Source organism: Bactrocera oleae, chromosome 3, assembly GCF_042242935.1.
Source record: "Bactrocera oleae isolate idBacOlea1 chromosome 3, idBacOlea1, whole genome shotgun sequence".
In the NCBI taxonomy this organism is placed as follows: Eukaryota; Metazoa; Arthropoda; class Insecta; order Diptera; family Tephritidae; genus Bactrocera; species Bactrocera oleae.
Genome location: NC_091537.1, coordinates 60,675,393 through 60,688,013, shown reverse-complemented (window position 1 = coordinate 60,688,013; position 12,621 = coordinate 60,675,393). Strand labels below are relative to the sequence as shown.

At 36.1% G+C, this 12,621-nt stretch overlaps 1 protein-coding gene across 17 annotated transcripts in view; it reads right to left on the bottom strand.

Annotated features, from left to right (window-relative positions):
* Positions 1 to 12,621, bottom strand: part of LOC106624388 (uncharacterized) — a 132,219-nt gene that overhangs the window by 69,635 nt on the left and 49,963 nt on the right. For all 17 annotated transcript variants that reach the window (XM_036364982.2, XM_036364935.2, XM_036364937.2 and 14 more), the window contains one exon: positions 956 to 1,014. In XM_036364982.2, coding sequence (XP_036220875.1) covers positions 956 to 1,014 — 59 coding nt within the window. The remainder of the gene's footprint in view (positions 1 to 955; positions 1,015 to 12,621) is intronic.

Sequence of the window (12,621 nt, the reverse complement as noted above, 5' to 3'; positions counted from 1 at the left end):
GTATACTACAATAACGTGAAAGACCATCCTATCTATCCCATTTAGCACGAATTTTTCCAGACGTCCTTATTTTGGCGAATGTTGGTTCCAAGTTAGCCAGTGGTAGCAGGTTTATTAACATTGGTGTCTTTACAAAAAAAATAAGTCTAACTAAGCCAAATCAAGCCCAATTTATATATTATATATTTTTTATATAATTCGGTCACAAAAAGTTCGTCCCAATTAATTGATGGTTGGCGAAGACGATTGATATTGACGTGGGTACTAAGAACTCGTCAATGAAGTTACATATATATAAATGATCAGTATGAAGAGACGAGTTGAAATGCGGGTGACTGTCCGTCCATCCGTGCAAGCTGTAACTTGAGTAAAAATTGAGATATCTTTATGAAACTTGGTACACATGTTTCTTGGTACCGTAAGACGGTTGGTATTGCAGATGGGCGTAATCAGACCACTGCCACGCCCACAAAACGCCATTAATCAAAAACAAATAAATTGCAATAACTAAGCTCCGCAATAAGATACAAGACTGTTATTTGGTACACAGGATCACATTAAGGTGGGGCATCTGTAGTTAAATTTTTTTTTTAAAGTGGACGTGGTCTCGCCCTAATAGGTTTAATGTGCATATCTCCTGAACTGCTAAAGCTATAATAACAAAATTCACATAAACCAAGCACTCAACAAGTCAGAGACATTAAATTTTATCTCTAGGATGGTATGAGATGACTTTATAGGAACCGCGTTCAAAATTAGTCAGTGCAGTTGTGCACTATCAATTTTATGAAGAAATTTCATGGATTCACATGTTTACAATAAAGCTGAATGTATGAGTTATCAGAAAAATTCCCTTATAAAATTTTCACAACTGAAATTTTATGAAAATTTTGTTCAGAAAAGATGTACATATAATATCTACATTAAAACAAATACGGTAGCAATAATAACTTACGAAATACGAAAGGTATGCCGCCACGTATAGCTTTTTTCCCATCAAATGAGGCAAGTTTGCTGGAATAATATAAAAAATATGAACACAAATTTAAAATGTACTAAAAATTGTAATTTTCTGGAGTATGCCTACAATATATACATATTAATAAATAAATAATCAATAATATGTAATAATGATGAAACGTTATTTATGAGGCGATTAATTTAAACTATTGCTTTCAACGTGTCTTTAATACAGCTATGTCCACGGCCTGAGCTCACGAGCGACCATAGCTTTTCTTAAAATTTCAACCGGGGAATTCACACCGTAAAATAATAACATTATTTTGATTTCAGCATAAAGAAATCTGTAGAAGTACAGAAGAATGTAAATAAACGAGAAAGTGCAAATTAAATTTTGTATGATGCTCGATTGGACTGCTAACGGAGCTGAAAAACTCCGAGCAGGGAATTCAACATTTTCTGTGGTATTTAACAGATATGAGAATTTATAACAACGTTCTCTGGCAGAAAATGTATTTACTAACATAAAGAGAAAAATTAAATACTTTGAACAAAAAATACAAATGCCACTTTACATATGCGTGATTATTTTTTGTCTAATAAACGATTTTTATCATGAAAAATTGCAACATGATAAAATGTGGAAAATTATGCAACAAAATATATTCTACTTTGTAATAATTTTCTAATTTCAATTGTTACAAAATTAATAATTTACATACATACATTTGTAGATAATATGTATGTACATCAATATGGAGTCGAACAAGCATTGATTTGCAGTCGGCAATTTCGATGTCATTTATGTGTATGTATGTATGTATGTATGCACACATGGAAGAATAGAATTTTTGATGTTATCACTTACATGTGCGCGCACTGGTCTCAATGTGTGTATGTACAAATATGCGTATGACATTGCAAAATACATAATGCATATACAAATATACGTACATATATGCTTAAAAATGTAAGTACAAAAAGGAACCAACCAAAACAAATTGTTGGAAAAAATAACTTTATATACTTTTTATAAAAATCCATTTATATGTAGTTTTATGAAAATAAAAGTGATTAAACCAAACAAAACATACGGACGAATAGAAAGTCCATTAGAAAAAGTCTGCGTACAAGGTACATAAGTCGAATAAAGTTATTCTTCCTACGAATGTAATATACAAACTTAGAGACTTCTGTCGAAGAAATGAGAGCCCATTCCTCGTGCAGCACATCCTTAAGCATATCCTTTGATATTTAGCATATTTAGGATTAAAATCTGGTGGTGTTTGAAGTTGCTTGGGAACGTTGTAAAGTAAACAAAGCTTAACTATGTCTGCTGTATGCTTCGGAAAATTCTGCCGCTCTTTGCTTCAAATTTCTTTTTAAGATATTAAGGTATGCATATTTAACCCTGGTGGACTTTATAAATTTCATTTGGCCCACACAGTTACCATCTATGCACCCCCCTATCATTGCTTCTTCACCACCGTTCTCCACAGTATGCATCAAGATTTGCTTATCAAGTGCCGTGCCCGTTTTTCGCCATAAAATCTTACGCCCCTTGATCCGAAAGACGCAAAACATGCTCTCATCGGAAAAAATAACTTTCTTCCAAAACTCTCGGGACTTATGAACTAACTTATTGACTAACGATATGAATGAGTTCTTTTGTGAGACTTGACCATAAAAACCGTTTTTTTTTTTTTTAATTTTGCAAATGTTGTCAGTGCAGTGAAATTTCTTAAAATTTTTCTTAATATTTTGGTCGATTTTGGATGCAGGAAATTGAAGGTTTTGCTTTACACGCTCTAGTATTTCTGGCCGCCCTGAACGTGCCGAGATACAAAAACGCCGGTATGTTTGTATTTTTTTTTATTTACTTTTTGTATGAAAGAATGTCTTCTTCCAACAATTAGACCGATTTCAGCGTATGTTTTTACTTTTTCGAAAAGTTTAACCATTATTTCCCTTTCAGAGAAACTTTTTGTTCTTTTAGGCGAGGTTCGATATTCTAAATTTAATAACAAACTGAATAGAATGAAAATCTTATAAAATAACTACTTTTATAAAAAAAGTAAAATTATAACTTTCCGACACTTTTACATTTGGTTATTGCATTGGGTATTCCCATTTTACTACTTGTACGCAGACTTTTTCTGTGCTGCCAAATTACTATTTTTTGTAAATTTGCCTATAAAACTATGGTATCAAATTTTAATTGCTATGAATGCCATGATAATATGCAATAGACTAGTAATAAAGCACTTAATATGATTATGCTCTAAAATTTAGTACATAAAAGTTATTTTCTAAGAAAAGAAAATAAGATATTAGCGTGTAGCAATCCGCCCCTAATAGATTTAATGTGCATATCTCCTAAACTGCTGCAAAATTCACTGAAAACAAATGTTTTTAGCACTTCTATCCACGGTGTGAAAATAGGTGAAATCGGGTGACAACCCCGCCCACTCCCCATATAACGGTACTAAACACGCCAGAGTCATTAAATTTTAACACAGGGATCATATAAGCTGACTTTATAGGAGCCGCGTTCGAAATTAGACAATGGGCGTGGACCGCCCACATTTAGGTGAAACCCCATATCTTAGGATCTGCATAACCGATTTCAACCAAATTCGGAACATAAAATTTTTCTTATATTTCTATGCTATAGTGCGAAAATGAGCGAAATCGGATTACAACCACGCCTATTTCCCATATAACATCATTTTAAATTACATTTTGTCACTTTCTACTATGTAAATCAAACAACAATGATTGTATCGGGGTAAAACTTTGCGTGAATAATTCGTTTAAACTGTGCCACCTGTGACCAAAAAATGTCTAAATCGAACCAAAACTAATCAAGTCCCTAGGTACTGGATTTGTTGACCCCACTGCCTATAGTTGCCTTTTTACCGAAAATATTGGTTAATCTGTAAGACATTTAATTGAAATTCATAAAATAAAATAAATAAATAAAACTGTCGATTATAGTATGTTTGTGTCAAAAAATGGGTTCAATCGAATCAATACTTCCTATAGGCCTCATATACCTAATATAAAGATTTTTGAACTTCCGGATGACTTTATACCGCTCATATCGGCCAATATGTGAGTTATCTCAATGAAAATGAGAGAGCGTGGTTTACTCATAACAAGGTATTTTTGTGCCTAAAATGGATGAAATCGAGTGAAAATTTTACCTGGCCCCCATGTAACTAATATCAGGATTTTCGAACATTCGTCTGACTTAACTCCATATGATTGGTGATGGTATGTGAGTTACCTTAATGAAACAGTCTGTGGCATGTTAGTAGTATGTATTTAGTATTGACAAAAATTCATAAAATCGGGTTTATGCTACCCTCTACTTCCATATAATACTTCTCGTGTGTCGGTCAGTGAGTATTAAAATTTTTTTTATAAATATACAAAATTGCTTCAAAATATGTTCTCTATGCTCGAGTATAGCTGAGCAATGTAAAAATTAATATCTTTCTCTATCCCCAATATATATATGATTTCCGTCTTTCCTCTTGACTTTAAACCGTTCCGGTTGATCAATATGTGATATTTTAATGTAATTAAGTAGATAAGTTTTCATAAAAATTATGTGGTTTGACGCTGAATTAGAATGAAAATAGTATATACTAAGTCTAAACCTCACACCTTCATATAATGAATTCCGATTCTCTGGTTGACGTTTTCCACACAAGCTTATAATACAAAATTTAGCCACTTTGGTCGAGTTAATATCACATTCATACTTATGTATATCTCACTTCAAGATTTTTTTTTTTTATACTCTCGCAACCTGTTGCTACAGAGTATAATAGTTTTGTTCACCTAACGGTTGTTTGTATCACCTAAAATTAATCGAGTTAGATATAGGGTTATATATATATAAATGATCAGGATGAAGAGACGAGTTGAAATCCGGGTGACTGTCTGTCCGTCCGTCCGTCTGTCCGTCCGTCCGTGCAAGCTCTAACTTGAGTAAAAATTGAGATATCTTTATGAAACTTGGTAGACATGTTTCATGGTACCGTGAGACGGTTGGTATTGCAGATGGGCGTAATCGGACCACTGCCACGCCCACAAAACGCCATTAATCAAAAACAAATAACTTGCCATAACTAAGCTCCGCAATAAGATACAAGACTGTTATTTGGTACACAGGATCACATTAGGGAGGGGCATCTGCAGTTAAAATTTTTGTTTAAAAGTGGGCGTGGTCCCGCCTCTAATAGGTTTAATGTGCATATCTCCTAAACCGCTAATGCTATAATAACAAAATTCACTAGAAGCAAATGTTTTTAGCACTTCTATTGACGGTGTGAAAATAGTTGAAATCGGGTGGCAACTCCGCCCACTCCCCATATAACGGTACTGTTAAAAACTACTAAAACCGCGATAAATCAAGCACTAAACACGCCAGAGACATTAAATTTTATCTCTGAGATGGTATAAATTGGCTTTATAGGAGCCGCGTTCAAAACTAGTCAGTGGGCGTGGCACACCCCACTTTTAGGTGAAAACCCATATCTTGAGATCTGCTCAACCGATTTCAACCAAATTCGGTGCATAACGTTCTTTTCATGTTTCTATGTCATAGTGCGAAATCGGACTACAACCACGCTTACTTCCCATGTAACACCATTTTCAATTCCATCTGATTCTTTCACTTTCCACTATGCAAATCAGGTAACAATGATTATATCGGGGTAAAACTTTGCGTGAATAATGCAATTAAAGTATGCCACCTTGCGGCCAAAAATTGTCTAAATCGAACCAAAACTGTTCAAACCCCTAAGTATTAAATATGTGGACCTATAGTTGACCTTCTACCGAAAATATCAGTCAATCCACAAAGAAATCTCAAACGAGTATACTATTTGACTTTGCGAGAGTATAAAATGTTCGGTTACATCCGAACTTAGCCCTTCCTTACTTGTTTAATATAATTTTCGCTGACGCAAACTAAAATATAGCAATAAAACTGAGACTAAGTTTATGGCCTTTAATATAAGTCATGAAGATACCAAATTTGATTGTAATTTAATCACGATTTCATTCAATAATGGATGTTTAATTCTTTCTCAACTTTGCCACACCTGAAGGAATTTCCTGGCCTTTGATTCTTCCGAAATACAAGAGTATAAAATTCTTGGTTCCGCCCATTATCGGGTATATATTGACCCTAACTCCAACATTCTTTATGTAAAAAATTCAAACTTCCGTTTGGCCTTATATAAACGTAAAATATTAGATATACAACAGTTTAATGCCGAAAATGTGTTAAATCGATCCACGAATTTCCCCAGCATACATTTACTTATACATACTACTTATGGTATAATTTATTTCGCTAATTCTATAATTTAATGAAATTAAATGGACAGTTTTTCTTAAAAATAATGTGGTTTATCGCTGCATAGGAATGAAATTGGTCTAAACCTTATAACCCTAATATACTGATTTCCGCTCCTTTCGTACAACAGCAACTTAATATACCCCACATATTAAATCTAACCCCTTTCAGTTTATATCACATATACTATGTTTGAGTTAAATAGCTTCTTTTTGTTAATGTTAACATTTCTGAGAAGAAATAGTATCTATCTAAAATAGTAAATCTATGATCAATAACATATGTAAGTTAATACGATACCAAATAATAATCGAATAATAAATGTTGAATTCTTTCGCAACATTTTTATACTTTCGCAACATGTTGCAACAGAGTATAGTTTTGTTCACCAAACGGTTGTTTGCATCACCTAAAACTAATCGAGATAGATATAGATTTCTATATACAAATATTTCTTCTAATATTTGGTGATAATCAGTGGATAAGTATATTTTCTCAGCCATCATGTTGAACTTATAACAAAATATACCAGACAACAATGTAAAAAATTTCTTAGAGTGCTGGACTTTGTATAGAGCAAAAATATCTTTCTAGAAAAAATCGCGTGAGATAAATATTTGTAGTGTAGTATCAAAAGCGCTAAAGATCCTTTTTATACGGTAATAGATAAACTGTGACCCCATCGGTTAAAATGCTATTATCTATTATTTTAGTTTTGCGACACATATGAAGGTCATGAGGTGAACTGTAAACTCAATAAAATTATATTTAAGTACTTTTTGGGATTTACCCAGCGCCGTTGGCAGCTTATAAAAGGTTTAGATATTAAGACAGAAATAAGAAAATCTACATATCTGCCCTACATATGTGTGTACCATACTTAATTATATGTAAGTTATTGTTAATTTAGCCTTCATGAGCAGACCTTTCAAAATAGGTACCATAGATCTCTGTTTTAAAAAGCGTTAGACAAACGCAATTTACGGAGGAGTTTTCCAAGCAATTAATTTCAATACAATGAAATAAACTACTAACTTCTAAAATATAAATATAACTAAATAATCTGTATTATTATGTTAGTGAATATCTATGTAGGTTGGCCGTTATTTCCCTTCCGCTTTTTTGTCTTTTGAATTTCGCGGCTATGTACAAAGCGCTACAGTGCCCGTATCTGGCAACACTATACATAATTTGAAAGGTCTTGACATAACCTACCAAACAAAAAGTATCGCTATACTCAGCGATAGTCAGTCGGCACTAAGAGCGATCTCTGCCTATGAGGTCAGATCTCTCCTAGTGATGGAGTGTATAGAACGGCTGAACAGCCTATCTGAGCACAACCGAGTGCACCTTATTTGGGTGCCTGGCCATAGGGGTATAGCTGGGAACGAACTAGCCGACGAGTTAGCTCGCTCTGCAGCCTCTACAAGAATGGTAGGGCCGGAACCATACTTAGCTGTTGGTCCACATACCATCAAAGAGCTCCTCCGCAGGGAGGAAAGAGCAGACAGGGAGATACACTGGCAACAACTCCAGGGCATGCACCATGCCAGACTGCTAATGGGGGGTCACGACCTCAAGCGGTTCAATGCCATAATTAATCTCCCAAGAAACAAATTCTACTGGTAGCGTTCTACACCGGCCACTGCAGGCTCAAGAAGCATCTCTTTAACATGGGCATAGCCTCTTCTGCAAACTGCCGGTTCTGCGACATAGAGCCGGAAACCCCCGAACATCTGCTGATGAACTGCACAGCAGTCTGCAGACGCAGAATCAAGGCCCTGGGATCCATGTTTCCACACAGGGATTGTATCGCCTCACTAGCACCCAGCAGAATTTTGGAATTTATCAATATGCTGGGCCTAGATGACACGATATGACTTAGGGGAGGGCACAATAGACCGTAGGTCGCGGTGCATACCTCAATATTAATCAATCAATCAATCAACCTACAAAACAACGCTATGCATGATTAGTTTGGATATTGCGTTCAACAGTTATAGACGTGTAAACATGGAGTTCACTAACGCCGAAATTCGCGCTATTTTAAAGTTTTCCTTCGTTAAAGGCAAATCCGCTAGAGAAACGTTCCGTGAGATTAATGGTGTTTTGGGGGATGGTACTCTATCACTTCGAACCGCGGAGGAATGGTTTCGACGATTCAGAGCCGATGAAAACGACACCATGGATAAGCCAGCCGGCGGAAGACCTGTGACGACAAATACCGATCAAATCATGGAATACATCGAGTTACGACAAACAGTGGCCAAGCCGGGATTGACGGCCAGGAAGGTTTTGCTGTGTGTTTGGTGGGATTGGAAGGGAATCATCCACTATGAGCTGCTCCCATATGGCCAGACGCTTAATTCTACCATCTACTGCGACCAACTGGACCGCTTGAAGCAGGCGATCGACCAGAAGCGTCCAGAATTGGCCAACAGGAAGGGTGTAGTGTTCCACCAGGACAACGCCAGACCACACACTTCGTTGATGACTCGTCAGAAGATACGGGAGCTCGGATGGGAGGTTTTATCGCATCCACCATATAGCCCAGACCTGGCACCAAGTGATTACCATCTTTTCCTGTCCATGGCGAACGCGCTTAATGGTGAGAAGTTGGCCTCAAGAGAGGCCTGTGAAAATTGGCTCTCCGAGTTTTTTGCCAATAGGGACGCAGCCTTCTACGAGCGGGGTATAATAAAGTTGGCATCTCGTTGGCAACAAGTTTACGAACAAAACGGCGCATATTTTAACTAAATCCGATCACTGTAACACTTTTTATAAAGCATTGAATGAAGAGCAAAAAAGTGGAAGGCAAATAACGGCCAACCTTTATATAGGTATACAAAAGTACGTAAGCTGTGTGTACAAAAATATACCATAATAAAACTATTATACTCTGTAGCAACATGTTGCAAGAGTATAATAAATATCAGTACACTGTGTTTGTAGTTTCAGTTACACTAGATTTCTTGACAGCAAAGTGCTGTATTCAACTAATTGCATTAGTTATATAGTGTTTAAACTATTGTTATATACAGTGGCAAGCAAAACCGTATTATATACAGTGGCGAGCAAACAGATATACATATGTGCACCAGTATACCACAGTACCTATACACCGAACAGGAAAGGAGGAGCAGCACCTAGGATCCAACTTTTCAGACCTGGACGGACGGAATTATATAAGTATTATATATAAGTATTTTATATATTAAGCCATTTATTATTTAATAATTATGCCTAGATTAAGTAGAAAATCTGTATTACTAAGTCGTCTTCAGAATAGAAGACGTATGAGAGTTCTTCGTGCAAACTCTTTATATAGAGATAGTGAGCAGTCACAAGATACTGTATTTCCGTCACGCTAATCGTAGATTAGATTCCGATGTACGTCTGTCCGAACAATTTGTCAATACAAATCAACATAGAACCAGACGGAAAAATCTCGAGGTACAGTCTTTTGAACAAAATTTTAATACTGTTCAAAATAGGGCAAGACCTCTAAGTCCCCAAATCCGCTCTGAAGAGCAAATAAGAAATACTCGAGGTCATAGATCTCGGCGCGAAGACCCCGAGGTTCGATCTGTTGAGCAAGTTGTAAATACTGTTCAACATAGAACAAGGCAGCAAGATCCACAAATTCGCTCTGAAGAGCAAATAGGAGATGCTCGAGGTCATAGACCTCGGCGCGAAGACCCCGAGGTTCGATCTGTTGAACAAATGAGAAATACTGTTCAAGATAGAACAAGACGGCAAGATTCACAAATTCGCTCTGAAGAGCAAATAAGAAATACTCGAGGTCGTAGGTCTTGTCGAGAAAATCCCGAGGTACGTTATGATGAGCAAAGTAGGAACACTAGGGATCATAGAGAATTTCGCGCAAGAAATCCTGAGTATACGAGTTTAGAGCGCATTCGTGATCAAATGCAAAGAGAACATGCAAGAAGAAATCCTGAAATAAGGAGAGAGGAGCGTGATAGAGAAACACCACGCCGACAGCTTAGTAAGAGGGGTATGAGGGAAGAAATTTTGAATCAGAGACGTCTTAGACAAAGTCAAGTTCGCCTTCGTAGAGATAACCCACTCAATAGACAAATTGAAAACCAAAGGCAGTCCCAACGAATCCGATTAACGAGAAAAAATAATGTTATAGAAACTGATAATAGTGGCAATTTAACAGATTTCAAAAACATTTATTTCCAAAATATAAATAAGGGCCCTACTGAAATATGTATTTGCTGCGGCGGCTTATGGTTTTCACAAATTAAATTTCGAAACTATTGCGCAAGGTCACCCGAATGGTGCATCCGCCTTCTTTTTAATTCAAAAATTTCCTTCAGAAGATGGAAATTACAATTTTTGTGCTACTTGCAAAAATGTAATTGTTAAAAAGAACGTTCCAAAAATATGTTTAGCTAACGGTCTAGACTTTCCTGAAATACCGGATTGTTTGAAAGGTTTAACCCCAATTGAAGAACGTCTCATAATGCCTAGATTGCCTTTTATGACAATCCGTCCGTTAGGATATCAAGGTCAGAGTTTGCTCAAAGGTGCTGTTGTTAATATACCAATTTCTGTTAACAATATTGTGACATCTCTACCAAGGTCTTTTGGTGAGGCTCATGTTATACAAATTCACTTAAGAAGGCGTTTGGAATACAATCATGATTACATGATCGATACCATACGCCCCACAAAGATTACGGAAGCTTTGCAGTTCTTAGTGAATACCCCACTGTATCGTGAGCACAATATACATATTAATGAAAACTGGATTTCAGAATTTAATAACCAAGAAGTTCCGTTTGTTGCCTCTGCAGAGGATTCCCGATTGGTTCAATCTTTTCATGCGGCACAAACTTCTCATGATAATCCCTCAGGTAATAATATTCCCATGGGTCTTTTACCTTCCGAGGTAAACCCAGGCGGTCAAGAAACTCTTTTGGACAATATTCCTATAGAAAACTTGAACTATAACCGTTAAGTCATAGCGCCAGGTGAAGGACAAAGACCAATTGACATAATTCAAGACAATAATTCAGAAGAGTTGTCCATTTGGAACAATATACGCTGGGCAGAAACGTACATGCTATGAAACATATAGCAAGATAATACGTTCTGAAATTCGCCGTTTTGACAGAAGAGCGTGTACCATTCCAAAGTTGTTCTATGATTACAAAAAATTAGAACTGCTACAAATTAAGAATAGTAAAAAAGAACTTTGTTCAAAACTTGATTCAACACGATGATGGTTACACGGTTTTGAAAGGCGCCTGCGCACTGGGAAGCTGAGAAGAAAAAGGCATTCGCTATGATTCGCCAATTTGGTCTTCCAACCTTCTTTATCACTTTATCGGCTGCAGAATCTCAGTGGGTTGAGCTTTTGGTCATCCTCTCTAAAACTGTTGATTCTAAAGATATTTCGGAAGAGGAAGCCAACAGTTTAACAACCCAAGATAGATATCGCTTAATTCGGTCAGACGCGGTTACTTGTGCTAGATATTTTGACTACCGCTATCGACAAATTCTTAAGCTTTTTAAAGATAACGCCGGCGTTTTTGGTGATTATTTTGTTACAAATTTCTACTGGAGAGTGGAGTTTCAACAGAGAGGTTCCCCGCATGTACATGGTATGTATTGGCTTAATAATTCGCCCAGAATCAACCTTCAAGATCCTCAGACATTCCCTGATGTCATTAGTTTTATTGGCAATTATATTTCTACAGATGGTTTGGTCAGCCACTTAGAAAATTATTTGGGTTATCAAAAGCATAACCACAGTCGGTCTTGTACCAGGGAAATAAGAGGACAACAGTTTTGTCGTTTTGGTATACCATATCCACCAATGCCTTCAACGCAAATACTGTTACCTCTTACAGAAACAAGTTAAAATTCAGAAAGACACAAGTAAAACTTTTTCAAAATTCAAAACGTGTTAAATTCAAATATGACTACAGAAGACATTTCTAATTTAAACGATTTTGAACATTTCCTGTTTGATAGTAGAAAAAATATGTCTTTTGATGACTATTTGTAAGCCCTTAGATCAAATTTAACAAAACCCAAAATTTTTCTAAAAAGAAAATTACAGGATAGTTTTATAAACGCTCATAATCCTCTGATTTTGGAACTCCAATGAGCAAATATGGATATCCAATATATACTGGATGCATATGCTTGCTGTTCATATATAATTAATTATATTAACAAGTCTATAAGGGGGAGTTTCTAGGCTCTTAAATGAAGCTATATCAGAGGTAAATGCTGGAAATTATACTGTTAAG